The sequence below is a fragment of the Gopherus flavomarginatus genome, chromosome 6 (assembly GCF_025201925.1).
Source record: "Gopherus flavomarginatus isolate rGopFla2 chromosome 6, rGopFla2.mat.asm, whole genome shotgun sequence".
In the NCBI taxonomy this organism is placed as follows: Eukaryota; Metazoa; Chordata; order Testudines; family Testudinidae; genus Gopherus; species Gopherus flavomarginatus.
In genome coordinates this window covers 41910880-41933339 of record NC_066622.1, presented here as the reverse complement: position 1 = coordinate 41933339, position 22460 = coordinate 41910880, and the positions used below count along the sequence as shown (strand labels likewise).

Sequence of the window (22460 nt, the reverse complement as noted above, 5' to 3'; positions counted from 1 at the left end):
GTAATCTCTTTGTTATGAACTTACAACTTACACATGTAGATTTTTTTTTACATAACTGCACTCAAAAACAAAACAATGTAAAACTTCAGTGCCTACAAGTCCACTCAGTCCTACTTCCTGTTCAGCCAATCGCTAAGACAAACAAGTTGGTTTTACATTTACAGGAGATAATGCTGCCCTCTTCTTATTTACGTCACCAGAAAGTGAGAACAGGCATTTGTATGGCACTTTTGTAGCTGGCATTGCAAGGTTTTTACTTGTCAGATATGCTAAACATTCGTATGCACCTTCACGCTTTGGCCACCATTCCAGAGGACATGCTTCCATGCTGATGAAACTCATTAAAAAAAAACAACACATTAACTAGATCTGGGTCTGAAGAATTGTATGTCCCCTGCTCTGCCATATATTTCATGTTAAAGCCGTCGATGACCCAGCACTCTGTTCATTTTAAGAACACTTTCACCGCAAATTTCACAAAATGCAAAGACGGTACCAATGTGAGATTTCTAAAGATAGCTACAGCACTTGACCCAAGATTTAAGAATCTGAAGTGACTTCCAAAATCTGAGAGGGACAAGGTGTGGAGCATGCTTCAGAAGTCTTAAATGAGCAACACTTCAATGCAGAAACTACAGAACCCGAACCACCAAAAAAGAAAATCAACTGTCTTCTGGTGGCATCTGACTCATGATGATGAAAATGAACATGCATCATTCCACTCTGCTTCGGATCATTATCGAGCAGAACCCATCATCAGCATGGACACGTCCCCTAGATGGTGGTTGAAGCATGAAGGGACATATGAATTTTTAGCGCATTTGGAATGTAAATACCTTGACACATTGGCTACAGCAGTGCCATGAGAACACCTGTTCTCACTATAAGATGACATTGTAAACAAGAAGCAGGCAGCATTATCTCCTGCAGCTGTAAACAAACTTGTTTGTCTGAGCAATTGGCTGAACAACAAGTAGGACTGAGTGGACTTGCAGGAGCTAAAATTTTATATTGTTTTATTTTTTAATGCAGTTTTCTTTGCACATAATTCTATCTTTTAAGTTCAACTTTCATGATAAAGAGATTGCACTACAGTACTTGATTTGATGAATTGAATAATACTATTTATTTTGGTTTTTTTACAGTGCAAATACTTGCAATCAAATATAAATATAAAGTGAGCACTGTACACTTTGTATTCTGTGTTGTAATTGAAATCAATATATTTGAAAATGTAGAAAACATCCAAAATATGTACATAAATGGTATTCTGTTATTGTTTAACAATGTGATTAATTGTGACAAATTTTTTTAATCGCTTGACAACCCTACTAAGTATATTGAGCTGCTTGAGTTTATCACTTTAAAGCATGTTTTGTAATCCTTTAATCATGCTCCTGGGCTCTTCCCTGAACTGTCTTCAATTTATTAACATCCTTCCTGAATTGAGGACACTACAACTGGACACAGTATTTCAACAGTGGTAGCATTAGTGCCAAATACAGACGTAAAATAACCTCTCTACACCTAGTCAAGATTCCTCTGCTTATATATCCAATAGCAGCATTATCCTGTTGGCCAGAGAGATGCACCAAGAGTTTATGTTCAGATGATTGCCTACTATGAACCCCAAATCTTTTCCAGAGTCATTGCTTCTCAGGATAGAGTCCCCCATTGTCTAAGCATGGCCTTCATTCTTTGTTCCTAGACGTATACATTTACAGTTAGCCATATTAAAACACATACCGTTTGCTTGCACCCAGCTTACCAGGTGATCCAGATTGTTCTGTATCATTGACCTGTCCTCTTCATTATTTACCACTCTCCCAATTTTTGTTTTACTTGCCAACTATATCACTCATGATTTTGTTTTCTTCCAGGTCATTAATAAAAATGTTAAATAGAGTAAAGCCAAGAACCAATCCCTTCGGGACCCAACCAGAAAACACACACATTCATTGACAATTCCCTGTTTACAAATACATTTTTTTAAACCTATCAGTTGGCAGCTTAACTGTTCATTTCCTGGTTTTCAAAATTTTGAGTGTCACTATACTAAATGTTCTGGAAAGGAACAAGGTTAACTGTGTATTAAAGTTTTTTGCAGGGTAGACTGATTTAAATCAAAGGAATTTAAATCACCAATTTTAATCATTTTTTTCTTTTTCTGAGGAAAGGTTTAACCTAATTGATGGATAACAATTAAAATATGTTGATTTAAAACCAAATATAGCCTTCACACTAAATTTGGTGCTTCTTTTTGCTAACCAGGAGACTATACTATGTCTCTACACATTTATGTCACCAATTATATTGCTTAAATTGTTACTCAGATTATAAATTTTTTACTTTTTGCTATGTGAGAAAATTGGAAATAATGCATTTCTTATTTACTAGATGATTCATTTTATTTGCAATTTGTATCAAGCTCCACTTGTATAGAAATTAGAATTGAACTGAAAATGCACAAAAGCATCACTTTTTTTAAAATTATTATTTATATTTAACTACTTTAAATGTGGTTAATACATATGAGTAATTTATCCAAATATATTTTGCATTTAAAAATAGCTAATTTATTAAACAAAGGAAGTGTTATCTGTAAATAGTGAATTGAACTGATTGTTTCTGGTTACCATATCCTTCAAGATTTTGCAACCAATAGATCTCATCCACTCACATCTAGTTTTTACTCTTAGATTGGAAGAGGAAAATAAGCATTCCTGCATTTTCAGTTCCGAATCGGTTTCTTAACTTTGAATGAACTAGTTGCTGAAATGAACTAGTTGAATAAACTGAAATGAAGAAAATATTCTCTTTCCATCTGAAAAAGAGGCTATACAGCACTCAAAAGCTGACAACACTTAAACTCTGGTTCTAGGTGCTTAGCCCCAATTCAGTCATTTGACTTTCTGTAACACTTTGGTAGCAAGCATGTATATAGACTGTCATAATATAAAATTTAATTTTAAAGAGTTTTTAAAGAAAAATTAATTTAAATTCAAATAAAAAATCTGTTCTTTGAATCAATTCTTATCTACCCTGATTTTTTTGTTCATGAATACTGATATATATTTCCTGTTTTATTAAATCATGGTTATAATACAATTATGAATACTATTTTAGAACATGATGCTTAAGATTATGCTCTCTAATGTATATACAAGCTATGTATTTTTAAATGTTGTTGAAATTAATACAATATTAGATCTAGTAAAATAAATTTATTTTTATCTACTGTGAATAAAAGGTTACTCTTTAAGGAAAATTTAACACATGCATATGCCCAAATATGTTACATTAAGAGAAGCTGCACATCTTCACTGTATATTAACCATTTTGCCATCCTATAAATGCTGGCATCTAAGTGGCAAGTTAGATGACACTATAGTTATATTGCTGAGTTGAATTTGTTGTTCCTTAATGCAGCAAATCACTGTAGAAAATTTCATGAACCTCGCTCATGCACTATATGCTGCTCAAGTAATGAAGACTATCTGAAACATTTGAGCTTTCAGGGTATAAAATGAGTTTAATTTGTTTACACAGAGAAGTTCATTTAGATTAAGGTAGGGTATGAATTTAAAGTGGAATAGCTATTCCTGATGAACTCCCTGTGTGGATGACTGGACATGATAAATCGATCCCCGCTAGATTGATCACTGCCCGCCGATCTGGCCGGTAGTGAAGACATACCCTAAGGTGCCACAAGGACTCCTTGCTGTTATTCCAGAATAATCACCACGTAGACAAGCCCATACAGATCTATGCAAATAAATTTTCTGGTTTGCTGGCAATTCTGAAAAGCCAAGAAAAAAATAGTTTCAAGTTAAACCAAACCCAAAACTTTTTGTTATTTCTCGTGAATTGAAAAGTCAAAAAAATAATTTTGGGTCAAACAAAACTTTTATGCTGACATTTCAAAATGAAATATTTTCATTTTGAACATTCTAAAGTTTTTTATTTAAAAAACAAAGGGAATATGAAACAAAAAGATGTTTCAAACTGAAAAAAACAAACATTTTGTTTCAGAAATGCCAAAACAAAGTGCTCTCACCTCAATGAATATGAAGTTTCCCAATGCAAGTACAATTTCCAGAGTAGTTCCACTGCCTAGGAGGTTTAGACGGAGAGGAACATGTGGGTAAACTACTCAGCTGATGTACACCTTGGCACAGAGCGCAGAGCTTGGGGAGATGTGTTTAGGGAATGCTAGCACCACAGAGTTCACTTAATGCCTTTGGGTTCAAGTAGTGTGCTTTAAATAACTTCACTCCTGTGGGGGCAAAGCTATCTTCAACTTACTCCTCTGAAATTCTTCAGGAGCAGGCTAGCTACTCAGGCTGGTAGTGCGAGAAACAGATTTAGGCCTAAGGCCAGGTCTACACTAGAAACTATGGCGCGGTGGTGTTTTTTGTGACATTACTGTACTGGCAAAAGCCCGAGTGTAGATCCAGTTATACCAGCATATAAGTGGTTTTACTGGAATTACTTATTTCTTTTATAAGCTTTGTTTATATTAAGAGGGTTTGCGGATATAACTATACTTTTTCTAGCACAGAGCTGGCCTAAGTCTCTACGCTGTTTACAGTTAATACAATACACATACTAGTGAATGCACATGTTAAAGGAAAAGGTATACTGGTATGTTATGCATATAGTCAAAGCACTGTGATAACAGGATAATAAATTAAATCTGACACAATTTTGCAAAACGATGGAAAAATCCCCTTTCTAGTGACCTATTACCTCTTGACTTTCAACTGTTGATACTATAGGGTCTTACATCCAACTGCTCTACAGAAAATCCAAATTATAATTTTTTTTTGTCAATGACTGCATCAGTATGTTTTTCCCTACTTTATCTACTAGACGTTATCACATATTTTTCTCTTTCTTATTCCTACAGGTTGTCTTCCTTCACTCTAATAATATTGCAAAAGTGGGAGTAAATGATTTCTGTCCAACAGGAGGAAGCATGAAGAAGACATTATACAGTGGCATTAGCTTATTCAACAACCCTGTGAAATACTGGGAAGTTCAACCTGCAACGTTCCGTTGTATTTTAGGCAGAAATAGCGTGCAGCTTGGGAATTACTGAAAGTGATACAGAAGTTTGCATATTCCAAAACTATGTTTAAATAGACATGTTATGTTGCTGGTTTTACAATACTTGAAATCTATTGTAAAAGGGCAATTTTACACCCTTTAACCAGTTTACAAAATATTTACACTAATTTAGAGACTGTAAACTAGAAACACAATATACTTTAGCAGTCCTTTGTTTTATCTGATGTTAAACTTACATTTTTGAGTAAATTATGCAAAAACCTTGATTTTCAAGGAAAGGACGACTCTTGGAAACTGAACTGGAAACTGTACTTTGATGTTTCCTGTTACAGATTTTAAATTGTTTACTTAAATCTACTTTGTCTGTTTTTTTCCAATACAGAAGCAATGCAAAGCATTAAGTAAAAAAAAAAATTTCTATCATGACTTTTTTCAGTACTGAAAATATTTTATTTTAAAAAGTGTATATAGAATGCATAAAAATTTGCAAACAAAAAATATCAGATGTAGTGTGTCAGATTTTTCACTGGTAAAATAAATTGACTAAGAGCAATTAAAAAGGTATGGTAATTCAAATTTGATGTTGCTCTAGTTCTTCTAATGTCACTAAACCAGATTATATTTAGTCTTTTTAGTTAAATGAAATTGGGTTTGACACCTTAGAATTAAGACCTTAAAAACTCATAGCTTTTTAGTATTTATTATTGCAACTCTTAATCATAAATGTCCATCAGTGTTTTGCTACCAACGTAATTGTATGCTCTCTGAATACTAAAAGGCAGCATTCAAAATTTGCCATCTGCTTCAAGCTTGTTAGGAGCTGTTATTAAAACCTCTGTAGGGCAGCACAAAAATAGTAACATTTTATATATATAAACTGTAATCATGTTCTTTACTTTAAATATGATTTTTTACATTTGACATTACATAAACCACAATAGTAATTAATTATCTAAAAGTACTCCAACATTGCTGAATATAAGCAATGTATAATATAAATGTAATTGACATAACTGCTTATGTTGGATAACGTGCAAAATATGAAATACTGACAGTACTGTATAAAATGGATATTTTATATACCTATTTAGTGTATATTTGTTACTTGTATTCATCATAAATTAAATGAACTTAAAGATTACTCTGAAATGTAAGTCTTTTAATAAAAAGGTTGGATTGAAACCAAGTTATTTTGTCATGCTTTGGTCTATCCTGTCTGAGTGGAATATCGATAACATATACATCATCACTCACCACTCAGTTTATTATTTTTTAAGCATTATTTTTGCAACATACTCCCAGCACACAATTATAAAAATTGATACGTATAATTTCTGTAGGTATCTCAAAGTAAACTCTTATAGTTCTTTTTAGGCTTTCCTTGTATTATTCTTTGTTCCAGTTCTGCACACATTGAAAATAATTTAACACTATATTTTGTTTTACTAAAGCACCAAGTTCCGTGTTTTCTTTATTTGAAGTTCTAGTGGAAAGTGATGAAGAAAGGTACTGTATGCAAGCAATATTGCAAGAAAATTCAACCGCCCTCTCCCTCTTACTTTTTTCTCTTAGATGATGTTCAAAAAGATTATTCACTTTGTTATATAGAAGTCTTTAGATAAAGTCTTCTAAACATTCTCCACTCAGCACAATTTCTTATTTTGACTTTAACTCCACAGTCTTTTCTGATTGTACTGCACAATTTTTGTGATCAGAAAAGTTTCTGGAATATGAGTCAAAACAAGAAGAAAAGAGAGTTTTTCAAGACAAATGAGAAAATGTATATTTTTTCACAAAGATAAAATTCAAAGCCTTATTTGTCAGCAAACGATTGCTGTTCCCAAGGAGTATAACATGTGTCGGCACTACGACACAATGCACCCTGAAAAAATATAATGCATTCACTGGAAAAATCCAAGAGGAAAAAGTTCAGCAACTTAAAGCAGGATTTGCCAAGCAAAGAAATTTCTTGTCGGGGATTAACAAGACTATCGAAGATTCAGTAAGAGCAAGTTTTGTGATAAGCGAAATGATAGCTAAATCATCGCAACCTTTTACAGAAAGCTTATTCGTAAAAGAATGTCTTATGAAAGCCAGCGAAATTTTATGTCTTGACATGAAGAAAGTTTTTGAAGGCATAAGCTTATCTGCCAATACAGTTGCCTGCAGGATAACGGATTTAGCTGATAATGTGCAAAAACAATTGATTCAAATGGCAAAAGACTTCAAAGCATTTTCAATTGCTCTTGATGAGAGTACAGATGTATCAGATACCGCACGGTGTGCAGTGTTCATTAGAGGTGTAGATTGCACTTTGAATATAACTGAAGAATTGCTAGACTTAATGCCACTGAAGGGTACCACAACGGGATGTGACATATTTCAAGGACTGGAAGAGTATATTGAAAAAGCTGCGCTGCCATGGAACAAACTCGTATCTTTGGCTACTGACGGTGCACCATCAGTGTGCTCTGAAAACGTTGGTGTAGTTGGATTATTGAAGACCAAACTGAACAGCCTCAATATACACCTCTACCTCAATATAACGCTGTCCTCAGGAGTCAAAAAATCTTACCGTGTTATAGATGAAACCGCGTTATATTGAACTTGCTTTGATCCACCAGAGTGTGCAGCCCCTCCCTCCCCCCAGAGCACTGCTTTACCACGTTATATCCAAATTCGTGTTATATCGGGACACGTAACCTCAAGGTAGAGGTATATTAGGAATTAGCTTCAACAGTATACATTGTATTTTGCACTAAGAAGCCCTGTGTAGTAAAAGTCTACAAATGAAGGAAGTTATGGATGTAGCTGTAAAAACTGTTAATTTTATACATGCATGAGGGCTGAATCACAGACAGTTCACTTCTTTTCTAGCAGCTAGAGACAGGGAATATGGGGAACTTCTGTATCGCACTCAAGTTAGATGGCTGAGTCGTGGAAATGTTTTGAAGTGTTTTTTTGCACTGAGAGAGGAGATTGATTACTTCATGAAAATGAAGAACAAGGAGGTTCCACAGCTTGCTGATTCCACTTTTATCTGCAATCTTACTTTTCTAACAGATGTAATTGATCACCTGAATGCACTGAATTTGAAACTTCAGGGTAGAAAATAGGTGATAACACAGATGTATGACAGTGTTATGTCATTCAAAGTTAAGCTTACTTTGTGGGGGAAATAGCTGACTGCTGGCAATTTGGTTCATTTCTCGACTCTGAAATTCCTTAGGAAAAGTTGAACCCAAATCCTTGAAAGAATATGCAGAGATCATTTCTAACTTATACAAACAGTTTGATGTGCATTTTAAAGATTTCAAGGCACTTGAACCATATTTTTAACTTTTTCCCCACCATTTGCTGTGGAAACTGACAATGTTGCAAAGGAAATGCAGATGGAGTTAGTGGAGCTTCAGTGTGACACCATTTTGAAGCAGAAGTCTACAGATGTTGGAATTCCAGAATTCTACAGGTATCTTTCACAAGAAAGATTTCCCATGTTATTCTCTGCTTCCGCAAGGATAATGGCAATGTGTGGAAGTATATATATGTGAACAGTTTTTCTCTTCCATGAAGATTAACAAAACTGTGTTAAGATCAAGGTTCACTCATGAACATTTGAAAGCGACACTGAGATTGGTTTCGTCTCAGGATATCAAACCTAATATTGATGCTCTGGTTGATGCAAAATGCTGCCAGCTAAGTGGCCAAAAATAAAATGACTGTCAAAATTAACACTGAATTTTCACATTACAGTTAAAGAAGTTGTTAAAAAAGTTAATAAATTGACTTTTAATAGCATACTATATTTTAATACTATACTACATTACTCTTTTTCTTCTGCCTACCTCCAGGCGCTTCCCGCCGCCAACGCTGTTGGTGGCGCTTAGTACTTTCCAGGAGGAAGGGAGGAGAAGCGGGGAGCCGTGCACTCAGGGGAGGAGGTGGAGAAGAGATGGGGCAGGGGCGGGGCCTCATGGAAGGGGTGGAGTGGAGGTGGGGCCAGGGGCAGCCAGGGGGGGTGTCAGTGATGCGGCCCTCCGGACAATGCATTAGTCTTCATGTGGCCCCCGTGGTCATTTGAGTTTGAGATCCCTGGATTAGAGCATCCTGGGAATGCAACAGGGGGAAGAGAAATGCTGAAATAGCTGAACATTCACCTACAGCACAATCCTAGCAAGATTTGTCTGTAGGCAAATTGCATCTCATATTCATTGTCACTGCCTAGCTGAAATCTTAATCCAGGCACAGTAGTGAGGGAAAAATTTGAAAGGAATACAAACGACACAGGGATTTTACCCAGGCTTCTAACCTTTCTTCACAGCCCTTAAGACTGGTTGATGCAAAACGCTGCCAGCTAAATGGCCAAAAATGAAAAGACTGACAAAATTAGCATTGACTTTTCACATTACAGTTTTTAAAAAGTTAATACATTGACTTTTAATAGCATACTATATTACTCTTCATTTTTTTCATTTTTGACTATACTTTTGTATTGTTGTATGAAAAGGTGTCAGTGATGCGGCCCTTGGGCCAATGTACTAGTCTTCATGTGGCCCTCACAGTGATTTGAGTTTGAGATCCCTGACATAGACTTTTCTGCCTAATTCCCTTCTCCCCACATGCTTGACCTCTTCTGACCAATCTGCTCCAACCTGCCTCTGTTAGAGTTCTCTCTCTTCCTTACCCCTGAATCCTCATCCCAGTCTTCTTGCCCAGCAAATCCCAGTTCTCACCTCCACTCTGGTTTTTCATCAGATCTGACTCTGCTCCTCCCCAATACCACTCCCCCTTGCTCCAAGTTCCTGTCACTTTGCCGAGGCAGCCCCAGTTTCCAACCTCAAGCTCCTCATCAAATCTCAGTCTCACTGCACCCCTACCTCATAGGCCCTCATTATCCTCCTCAGATCACAGCCCGTCTCCCCCACATGCCAACTCCCATTTTCCGCCCCCCACACCAGCTTCCAGTCCCATGCTCTTTAATCCAATTTACTTCCCCTATCCCTTGTCCTCTCTGGATATGAATCAGGCAGCTACCTCCTCCATGCTCTCTAGGTCCTGCAGAAGAGGTATTCATAACACAGAAGAGAGCTTTCCCTACTTTCAGTTCTGGTTCCCAGACTTAGCCCTTGAATATCCCATAGCAATCCAGAGCTGCAAATACAGGGCAAGCCCTGCTCAGCCCTGGGCTGCAGCATGTCCATTGCAGAAAGAATCTTCAGAGATTTTAGTTAAACTCTAAGAAGTCTCTGCTGAGCATGCACTAACTCCGACTTTTCAAAGGCTTACCACTTAGGAAAATCAGAGTAGATTTTTACAGGGATAGCACAGAATACATCCCTGACTAAAAGGGCGCCCACCCACCAAATTTCAAGCCCACTATAGCTTTTCAAATAAAAGGTCAATCTAACACAGGCAAACAATGAATTTTCCCCTATCGTCGTTCTCTGAAACAGCAGAATGTTTTAGCTGAAAATCAATCAATCAATCAGCTTGAGGCAGACACCCAGCATGGGATATTTTAACCCAAGCCGTTACAATTTTGCAATGTTAGGGCTGGTCTACACTATGGGGGAAAATCGATCTCAGATACGCAACTTCAGCTACGTGAATAATGTAGCTGAAGTCGAAGTATCTAAGATCGAATTACTCACCGTCCTCACGGCACGGGATCGATGTCTGCGGCTCCCCATGTCGACTCCGCAACTCCGTTTGGGTTGGTGGAGTTCCAGAATCAATATAAGCGCGTTCAGGGATCGATATATCGCGTCTAGATGAGACGCGATATATCGATCCCCGAGCAATCAATTGCTACCCGCCGATACGGCAGGTATTGAAGACATAGCCTTAGAAGCAACTGAAACCAGGGTCCTATAATGAGATGTGTTAGGCAGCCTTAATAATAGGTGTTGCTACCAGCCCCACATATAGTAATGAATGGTACAGAGAAGGTAGATGTGGGGTTTCTTTTCTCCCTGTTTTATAACACAAGAACAAGGGGACAGTCAAAGAAATTAAAAGGTGGAAAATTCAAAACCCACAAAAGGAAATACTTTTTTCTCATAAGGCGTAATTAATATGTGGAAATCATTACTAGAGGATGCTGCAAGGCTCAAAGTTTAGCAAGAAAGTTTAAAAAGAAAATGGACATTTAAATGGATTACAGGAATATCCATAATTGTAAAAGTTAATGTTAAAAAATTGTGGAAGCAATATTAAACTTCAAACTTCAGGGAGTAAACCAATCTTCCATTTTATACTAAAGTAACTATTGGGGTTAGGAGGAAATATAATGTAGAGGGCAGATTATCTCACATCTGTTTTATGCAAGTTTGTCTGCAATTTTTTCTTAAGTACTTCAACTAGATGGAACACAGGTCTGAATGAACTAGTATCAGAATTTCTGTTTCCTGTTGTTAGCAGAAAGTTTCATGTATATCTAAGTTAACATAACTCAGTTAAGTAACCTGTTTTTTGTAATTAGGCATAAGTCTCTATAAGGCAAAGCCTATTGAAGACCATGAAGTCTTACTCTTTGTTGTTACTATTGTTACTCTTCTAATAAATTACTGCTATAATCATTTTGACATTTTAAAATATTTAACCAATACGCGACAGTCAATTGACCAATTATTTTTGAACATGTCACATACCCAGCCCTACTTCAACAAGATGTCAAACCCATTTCCTGGGCATGGTAGCTGATTGAAATACACCATAATAATCTTGGATATGTTTAAGTGCTTGTTCAGCAGATGATACCAAATGGGGGACACAATACACTATGAAGGTTACAATAAAAAAAATAGAGTTCACAATTACACCCAGACTTATCCCATTCTGTTACAAACCTACATATGATAATCTGTTTATCTCTGCACATATAAGAAGAATCTCAAACCCAAAACTCAGTTGCGCCAAACACCTGCAAATCTCCAGTATTAATTCCTGGAGGGCCAAGGGAATAAATTGCCTTTATGTATCACACTTCTAATTAGCAGCTTACTATACACTAGCCCATGAACTACTCAGGACCCAATTTACAAAACCAGCAATGTTTGAAACTAACCAATTCCTGACTAATCCCATCTAGAGCAAAGCAGAAAGATACAGAAAAGTGGGGAGGAAACTGCACTCCCAGCCTTTGTTTGGTCCACAGCTGTAAGCACATGTGAAAAAGTCGAAGCGTGCCTGATGCAAATACTTTTTATCTTTATTGATGCTATTCTGTTGGACCCTGCCAGCAGGGCATCTGTTTAAACACAGGAATCTCTCCTCCACCCACACTTTTATTTAAATAAAATTTAAACTTTTATTTAAGTTTTAAAAATAAAATTTAAACTTTTATTTAAATTTCTGACAATCAGTTCTCCTCAGTCCCGTATTCACCAAACTCCATAAAATTTATGTTGTAGCACACATTTTCTAAAACAGCCTTATAAAAGGACAATAGATCTTTTTCTTTGCTCTTTTTTCTTTGAATTTAACAATTCCTTACAGCACAACTGTTACCAAAATTCCACCAGAGGATGGCAGCCTAATCACAGGATATCAAGTAAAGCAGTATTTCTGTAGAGAGTTAGAAAAATAAGTTAATGCAGTAAAAACACCTATACTCAACTGTACTGTAGCAATCAAAACAGAATACATCACTTAAAGGCTTTAAGTTCATTTGACAGATTAGCGTAATCATTACAGAGTACTGGACCAGGATTTAGGAGGCCTAGATTCTATTCCCAGTTCTACCATTAGCCTGCTGGGTGACTTTGAGAACTCATTTGGGCTCTGTGTCCCAGTTTCCCCATCAGTAAAATGAGGATACAGATACTGATCAGCCTCCTTTGTAAAGAGCTTTGTGTTCTACTGATGTAAAATGTTATAGAAGAGGTAGGTATTATTATTAATCAAGTAACTACACATTTTTAATGAAACAATACACTTTTAAAAACCTATTTCAAAATACTGTAAAGTCTGGATTCTAACCTACACAACCAGAGAAATACTGTACACTCAATTTGTATAAACCACATGTGTTATATACAGTGACAAGGATTTATTTCAAATCTATCTTAAAAGGGAGAACAAACACAAAGTAAATCTATACATTTTGAAACCCAAACTCCTATGACTAAAACTAATTTATGCTTAAAAAATAAAATCAAGACCTTTCAAAATTAAGACCAACTTCAGCCATGCCACTCCCTTTGTTCCTCATAAGTACCTGACTTCAGGATTAAAGGAACAGTCTATTATGGAAAAATAACAGGTTTTTTAATTATATTATTTTACATACAGTGACTGAGCACTTTTTTGGCAATAGGATCTATATCTAAAGAAATAAGTTAAAAAAGCACGATTTAGCTGATAATACTGCATGGTTTTTGAAACGCAGTGCTCTATGCCACATGAGGATAATGAAGCCAATTAACCACTGATTACAACAAAAGCAAAAGTAATATTCTCGGTTCTACATGTTATCTCTCAGCCGGGTTTGTACAGGGAGAGCTGCAATTCTGTCCCCTTTATGGGGACAGCACACTTTTTCAGGCATTAAGTCTCGTGTTTTTTACCTATCCTGGGGCAGAATTTCACAATTCTCCCACTCTTAGAAAAGGAGATGAGCTAGAACAACCTGGGGTGTATCCATCATTATTAAGTTCACAGGTTCAACTGATTTGAACACCTTATTTCTTCTCTCCAGGAGTCTGTGACCAGTGGTGTATAGTGACAGAACATCCATCTTAAACAAAGGCATTATTTATTTTGTAGTAAGAACAGAGGTCTCAGAAAAAAATGGATTTTAAAATAACTGCCTATATGACAAACACGTCCATCTTAACTAAAGATTTACCATCACCTGATGGTAAACTGGGCATGCCTAACCTCTTCGCAGACACCCCCAGAGAGGTCCTGTCTCAGTTTGGTCCCCCCAAACACTTGCCACTCCTCTCTTGAGAGGGTCCCTTTTTATTTTATCAGAGATCTTTTGACCTTCTGTATTATGGGTCCTAGCCATTCCTGGTCAACCTAGTTTTGCAGGCTGGCTGGAGACCAAGGATAGATTAATCAAAGCTAACAGTCCTGGCATTGTCCCTTAACCACTCTTAAGTGTTTGCCGATAGGTGATTATCTTGGGCCATTCTTCTCCTTCCTGCCTATATTTCAGACAAACTCCTATTGAGGTTAATCAATATATTCATTCAGTAATCATGAACCCAATTGTCAGACCAACTTAAAGTATTCACAAATTTACATGGGAGAGCCCTATCCATTAGAGATGGTTTTGTTGATAAATTGAAGATACTTTTGCACTTCGTAAGCCACTGCCTCCTAAAGCATGAGAGAAAGGGGATGAAGACTAGCTGGGGTGGAAGTGGGACAAGGACAACTCTCTCATTTGTTCTTCAGTTTCAGCTTTCAATTTAAAAAAACCTGTCTAATTATTCTAGTTCTGAAGAAAACTTTCAAAGTATGAAGTGTGACCAACATAGAGATGTCTGCCTGAGTTTGCAGACAGCCTGAAACAGCAGCATTAATTTATTTAAATGGGAGCTAACTCGTGCCAAAGATGATACTTTAGGTATCAACAGAACTATTTAACTGCTAATCAAAGCATGTAAGGACATGCCTACACTGGCAGAGGTGTGTAGAATATGCGCAGCTACATGCTGCAGTGAAAAGCCAGTTATGTCCACACTGAGGAGGCTGGAATCTTTCCCCTATTCTCCCCCTGCCAGACACTTTCCCTGAAGCGGGAAAACGCTCTGGCAGCTCCCTGAGGAGAAAGGCTACAGCAATGGGGAGTTGCCAGAGCTTTTTCCCCACTATCTTCCCCACGCCAGAGCCTTTCCCTGCAGCAGAGAAAGGCTCCAGCAGCAGGACATTAAACTGCTACAAACAGCAGCATAAACGTGGGAGGCACTGCTTGGGAGTCTCAAGAGCCATGTAGGGTACACACCCTAAGATTGCAGTGTGTCGTTACTTGCCTACACAATGCCTCATTGTCTACAGTAAATGTACTTTACATGCAACCGTAAGTATAGACATAGCCTCAAAAAGCAGAGGTAATACCATATTATTAAGATATACACCAACATTTCCCAAAGCGTAGCAGACGCCAAGGACTACTCAGGGGACTGGAAGACCTATAATTAAGATGTTCAGACTTCTAACAGTTCATAAAGATGGATGAGATTGGTTTCATAAAGGCTGTTCAACTTTTGGATGTTTGGAAAACACTTCTCTAAACTACTACTGTTTTGTCTATATTCATTCTCCCTTAAACTAATCACTTAAAAAGCATTCTCTACAAACATGTTTGGTTAGAAAAAAGGTTCAGATCTGCCACATAGATCCTAAGAAGAAACTTCTCCCATCCACATATACACACAGTGATGAATTACTTTTCAGTTATGTGCTACTGAATTAAACAAAACAGCATTATTTGATCTTCAGTAGTTAAAGACTAGTCACAAATGTTACTCACTGTGAACAATACCAGCAATTATCTAGCAATAGTCTTGCATCTAGTCTGACCTAAGTCAGATTTGATGATTCGACTAGATTTTTGACCCTACTACAATCTAGGAGTCTGTGAATATTTCATATTTAATTACAATCTCAGGTAACAGTGATGTCTTCTTGTATACTAAATTATTAAATAGATCTTCCATTTCAATCTTAAAAGGTATACCTAATATTGTACTAAATAATTTTGCAATTGTTCTAAATTTAAACTGTAAACACTATGCAAGAGAGCTGGACTCCCTCCCTCCTATAATTCACCTGATTGGAGGCTATATCCAAGTAGCTTATTTAATTTTCTTAACAGAAGTTGTGGGTGTTATTGGCTCATTGACATCAGTAAAAGCTATTTCAAATGTCTAAGGGAAGGTGGGCCAGAAAACTAAAACTGAACAGTGGGCGTCTTGACATCCAGTATTCACTTACAAGTTCAGAGCCATGACCATTTGTCCTTATTTTTCCTAATCTTCTTTTTTCCTTTCCAACGTTTCTAAACACTTTTCAACTTGTCTATGGTTTACACAAATGTTATCCGTATAGTCTGTCCTTTCAAAAATAATTAGGAAGAAACCTCCCTTTTTGAAACAGAAGCATGAATTCTGATCAAAAGTTGTAACTGAAGAGATGGACTACAAGCCATCAGGAACAGTATCCCCGATAACGTCACGGCAAACCTGGTGGTTGAACCTTGTACTCACCCACAACTATTTCAGATTTGAGGATAACTTATACCTTCAAGTCAGCGGCAATGCTATGAGTACTCACATGGCCCCACAGTATGCCAACATTTTTATGGCTGACTTAGAACAACGCTTCCTCAGTTCTTGTCCCCTAGAGCCCCTACTCTACTTGCCCTTTATTGATGACATCTTCATCATCTGGACCCATTGGAAGGAGGCCCTTGAGGAATTCCACCATGATTTCAATGATTTCCACCCCACCATCAACCTCAGTCTGGACCAGTCCACACAAGAGATCCACTTCCTGGATACTACAGTGCTAATAAGCAATGATCACATAAACGCCACCTTAGACCGGAAACCTACTGACCGCTAGACCTACCTATCCGCCTGCAGCTTTCATCCAGACCACATCACACGATCCATTGTCTACAGCCAAGCTCTAAGATACAACTGCATTTGCTCCAATCCCTCAGACAGAGACAAACACCTATAAGATCTCTAGCAAGCGTTCTTAAAACTACAGTTTGACAGAGCCAGAAGGGTACCCAGAAATCACCTACTACAGGCCAGGTCCAACAAAGAAAGTAACAGAATGCTACTAGCTGTCACCTAGAGCCCCCAACTAAAACCTCTCCAGCACATCATCAAGGATCTACAACCTATCCTGAAGGACGATCTCTCACTCTGACAGACCTTGGGAGACAGGCCAGTCCTCGCTTACAGACAGCACCCCAACCTGAAGCAAATACTCACCAGCAACTACACATCACACAACAAAAACACTAACCCAGGAACCAATCCCTGCAACAAACCCCGCTGCCAACTCTGTCAGCTTATCTATTCAAGGGACACCATCATAGGACCCAACCAGATCAGCCACACCATCAGGGGCTCGTTTACCTGCAGATCTACCAATGTGATCTATGCCATCGTGTGGCAGCAATGCCTCTTTGCATATACATTGGCCAAACCAGACAATCTCTACACAAAAGAATAAATGGACACAAATCAGACATGAAAAATTGTCACATTCAAAAACCAGTAGGAGAACACTTCAATCTCCCTGTACATTCAATAACAGACTTAAAAGTGGCAATTCTTCAACAAAAAAACTTCAAAAACAGACTCCAATGAGAAACCGCAGAATTGGAATTAGTTTGCAAATTGGACACCATCAAATTAGGCCTGAATAAAAACTAGGACTGGATGGGTCACTACAAAAAGTAATTTCCCTCTCTGCTGATACTCACACCTTCTTGTCAACTGCTGGAAATGGGCGACGTCCACCTTGATTGCATTAGCCTCGTTAGCACTACAAAAGTAATTTTCCCCTTTGATACTCACCCCTTCTTGTCAACTGTTGAGAATAGGCCACTTCCACCTTAACTGAATTAGCCTCTTTAGCACTAATCCCCCACTTGGTAAGGCAACTCCCATCTTTTCATGTGCTGTAATATATATCTGCTTTCTGTATTTTTCACTCCATGCATCTGATGAAGTGGGTTTTAGCCCACGAAAGATTATACCCAAATAAATTTATTAGTCTCTAAGGTGTCACAAGGACTCCTCATTGTTTTTGCTGATACAGACTAATACAGCTACCACTCTGAAGACTGAAGAATGACATTTTATTTTAAATTAAAATACAATGTGGTATTTTAGAGAGAGATACAAATAGAAACCACATCACAATTAGGACAACACATAGGTGTGTGACAATTGTTACATACAGCTATGTAATGCTTCCCTTGTTATAACTTTAAAAAATGTATGACAATAAAAGTAATGATTACTTGAAATGAATGAAAGCATAATAGCACATACCATTTTTCGACATTTGTTTTGTTCAGAAAGGCTTAAAAAAATCTTTTTTTTTTTTTTTTTTTTTTTTGGTTCCTTTCTGGAGAGACTTGAGGTTTAAAAATGAAGCTGCTAACAGGAAACATATGGAAAAGCTCTGCAGTAAATGAAAAGTTGGCTTGAACTCCATGTGCCACGTATCACATTCCAGTGTCTCAAATAACCTGGTAAGTTAATAACATTCACATTACATGCTCAATGAATCACTTGAGACTGATTATAGCATGTGAAATTTAAGTATAAAAACAAGCAGAAAAGCTGATAAATTCTTTAAAAAAATTCCAAAAGTAGCAAACATTTTGAAAAAGAAATATTATCCAGTGCTTCAACTCTCTTTAACTTGCTGGCTAACATAAGCCTTGAAAAACATCCCATAAAAGATTAGCTCAACAACATATGCTGCCAACAGACAGACTTGTTGCTGTTTGTTTATAAAATGTGAACAGTTCTGTACAAAATGTAATACTAAAATTATTAACTATTATGTTGCCAGAGAGATGAGAAGATGCAATGCTTTTATCCTGGAGAAAAGAAATATTCACCAGAGCAACTAAAGTTAGTACTCTTCTCATTCTCCTTTTCATAGCATATTATTTACAGTATAAGCAGCAAAGAGTCCTGTGAAACCTTATAGACTAACAGACATATTGGAGCATGAGCTTTCATGGGTGAATACCCACTTTGTCGGATGAAAGAGTATTTACAGTATGTTCACCTACCATTATAAAATGCAAGGAAGTAATAACCTTACAGCTGTAACACTCCAGTTCAGTAAAACTTTTAAAACACATGCTTAAGTCTCATTCGAGTCAATGAAATTTAAATACATGCTTAGAGTAAAGCATGTTCTTAAGTGCTCTGCTGAACAGGGTTGGACTTGAAAATGTGCTTATTTGTTTTCTTGAATTGGGGCCTAATTTAATTAAGTTTTGTAATTCATCACCACTCCTGTTGTCCTAAACTGGCAAACAGGTGGTCCAGGGGTATGACGGCACTGCACCTTAAGTTGGGGGTGGTTCATTGTCTGGCTTGCTGAGGGAAGGGGTATACCGCTTTAAAGGGAGGTAGACACACACAAACGCTGTTGCTGAAGCAGAGCAGAGCAGTGTGGTGACACTGACTTACCCCCCAGGGGCCAGAATAGAAGGGAGTGGATAAGGGGGCTTCTCCCACCAGGCTTGCCCTTTCCCCCCCAGACCAGACGGCAACTGCAGCGGCCCAGCTGGGTATGGAGGCTAGGGCTCTTCAGGCAATTGGGCTTTGGCATTTTGAAGCATACGTAATGTACGTGAGATCCCAGATGGGGAGTCATTGTTAATTTTACATTATATTTTCATTGCAGATGTGGGAGTACAGGCCACACAGACAGTGGAATGGATATGTGGGCACAGCATTATTTACTGGTCACATAGGCAGCATCCAGGTTGTCTGAGGGTTCACAGCTGAGGCTCAGTGATGAAGCAATCCTGAGCTGGCAGAGGAGGGACACGATATCGGACCAGCTGATGCCCTTGTGTACACTCTGAGGGTCTGACAGTGGGCACCAGATATAATCATGCAACAACAAGGAGTACTTGTGGCACCTTAGAGACTAATAAATTTATTTGGGCATAAGCTTTCGTGGGCTAAAACCCACTTCATCATATGTATGAAGTGGGTTTTAGCTCACGAAAGCTTATGTATGAAGTGGGTTTTAGCTCACGAAAGCTTATGCCCAAATAAATTTATTAGTCTCTAAGGTGCCACAAGTGCTATTCGTTGTTTTTGCTGATACAGACTAACAGGGCTACCACTCTGAGATATACTTGTGGTGCACTTTGGGAAAAATGATTTGGGAAGGCGTAAATGGGTAGCCTTAATGCTTATTGCTAAGAGGGACTTGAGGCAGATCCTGGAATTTTTTCCAGGAGTAAAAATGTTTTGGTTGGACACGCTGCAATGCAGGGTGTGGCAGGGAGCAATGACGCACTCCCTGTGCCCAGGTTTAACAAGGCTAGGAGGTATATGAACAGGGAGATGATCAAATTCATAGGGATCACAGAGGGGTTGAGTAACTTCACATCCTGATATAGCATATGGGGCACCATTAGTATTCAAGGATGATGGGGTTCACCTGTCAGACTTGGGCGCAGATATATTTTTAGCTGATATTAAAGGAGGCATTAGGAGATGTCTGAGAACCCAGCTGGGTATGTGAGGGAAGAAGCTAATTGCTGGAGCTCTTTGTGGTGGACGTCCAGTGCATAGGGAGGGGATATAGTTATCAGATACATGGTTTGGTAAAGGATTTAAAGGGTGTGTTTGTTAAAGGAGTGGAACAGAGGGTGTTTGGGGTGCCTATGGCTGGTACAGCAAGGAGCCCACTCATCACTCCCTTATAACCCACCTTAACCCTCATTCAAGAGGAGTAGGGATGGTAAAGTCACAGCAGCGGGTTGGCTGGGGACAAGAATGGAAAAGGGGGGGTGCTGACAGAAGCCCCCAGGTAGATATTGAAATAATCACAGAGATATTTGCACTGTACACTTGTGTCTGCCGGGTACTCCCAGACATCTAATAATAAAATTGCTGCCTAATTAAACCAGATCCAATGTCTCCTGTCCTTTTTCCGGTATAGCCAGACAATGGACTTGACATTATCTGTTGATCACCCAGGAAAAACAAATTTCTGTTGCTTCAAAGGGTACACCCATTAACCTAGTTTCAAGAGAGGGATAGGTGTGGAAAAATCTCTTTGCAAAAGTTAGTCTGAAATCTTGCAAAGTGCTCCCAAAGAGATCACTGCCACCACCTTTGAGTGCCCAGCCCATGTTATTTGTAACTCCCTGACTTACTTTTTTGAACTCAAGACTCTTAAAACAATTTCTTTTCAATGACATCCTTCTCACTATTCCTCTTTGCTATAGTCTCTCTCTTGTTCCTTTCTTATGACATCCTATGAAATATCAGTGACTCAATTTTGACTCATTCCAATTTATGGAGGTAAGCAAAGAAGAGGAAAATATCCAACTATCCCAATACCTCTCCCCTTTTTCTCTTTCTGGATCACTGCCAGTTTTGTTTAAGCTTTATTCCCCTATACTTCAGAAAACACAAGAAGATAGAATAATGTCTCCCTTTTCGTGAGACAAAGTGGGTGAGGCAATATCTTTTATTAGACCAGCTTCTACTGGGGATAAGAACAGGAGTACTTGTGGCACCTTAGAGAGACTAACAAATTTATCTGAGCATAAGCTTTTGTGGGCTACGCCCACTTCTTCAGATGCATAGAATGGAACATATAGAGAGGAAATATGTATACACATACAGAGAGCATGAAAAGGAGGGAGCTGTCTTACCAACTCTGAGGGGCCAATTAAGTAAGAGAAAAAACTTTTGAAGTGATAATCAAGATAGACCAGTACAGACAGTTTGATAAGAAGTGTGAGAATACTTACATGGGGAGAAAGATTCAATGTTTGTAACAGCTCAGCCATTCCCAGTCTCTATTCAAGCCTATGTTGATTGTATCTAATTTGCATATCAATTCAAGTTCAGCAGCTTCTCATTGGAGTCTGTTTTTGAAGCTTTCCTGTGGCAAAATTGCCACCCTCAGGTCTGTTATTGAGTGACCAGACAGCTTAAAGTGTTCTCCTACTAATATTTGAATGTTATGATTCCTGATGTCAGATTTGTGTCCATTTATTCTTTTGTGTAGAGACTGTCCAGTCTGGCCAATGTACATGGCAGAGGGGTATTGCTGGCACATGATGGCATATATCACATTGGTTGATGTGCAGATGAATGAGCCCCTGATGGCATGGCTGGTATGATTAGGTCCTATGATGATGTCACTTGAATAGATATGTGAACAGAGGTGGCATCGAGCTTTGTTGCAAGGATAGGTTCCTGGGTCAGCGTTTTTGTTTAGTTGTGTGTGGTTGCTAGTGAGTATTTGCTTCAGGTTGGGGAGTTGTCTGTAAGCGAGGACAGGTCTGTCTCCCAAGATCTGTGAGAGTGAGGGATCATCTTTCAAGATAGGTTGTAGATCTTTGATGATGCGCTGGAAAAGTTTTAGTTGGGGGCTGAAGGTGACAGCTAGTGGTGTTGTATTATTTTCTTTGTTATAAATATAATAATTGGAGATATACCTATCTCCTAGAACTGGAAGGGACCTTGAAAGGTCATTGAGTCCAGCCCCCTGCCTTCACTAGCAAGACTAAGTACTGATTTTTGCCTCAGATCCCTAAGTGGCCCCCTCAAGGACTGAACTCACAACCCTCGGTTTAGCAGGCCAATGTTCAAACCACTGAGCTATCCCTCACCCTGTTGGGCCTGTCTTGTAGG

General features: G+C 38.1%; 2 protein-coding genes across 4 annotated transcripts in view; one reads left to right on the top strand and one right to left on the bottom strand.

The window, feature by feature from the left end:
• Positions 1-6170, top strand: part of ASPN (asporin) — a 34416-nt gene extending 28246 nt beyond the window's left edge. For both annotated transcript variants that reach the window (XM_050957877.1, XM_050957876.1), the window contains exon 8: positions 4910-6170. In XM_050957877.1, coding sequence (XP_050813834.1) covers positions 4910-5101 — 192 coding nt within the window. In that variant the 3' untranslated portion in view covers positions 5102-6170. The remainder of the gene's footprint in view (positions 1-4909) is intronic.
• CENPP (centromere protein P) overlaps positions 1-22460 on the bottom strand; it is a 294323-nt gene that overhangs the window by 144731 nt on the left and 127132 nt on the right. The window lies entirely within an intron of this gene.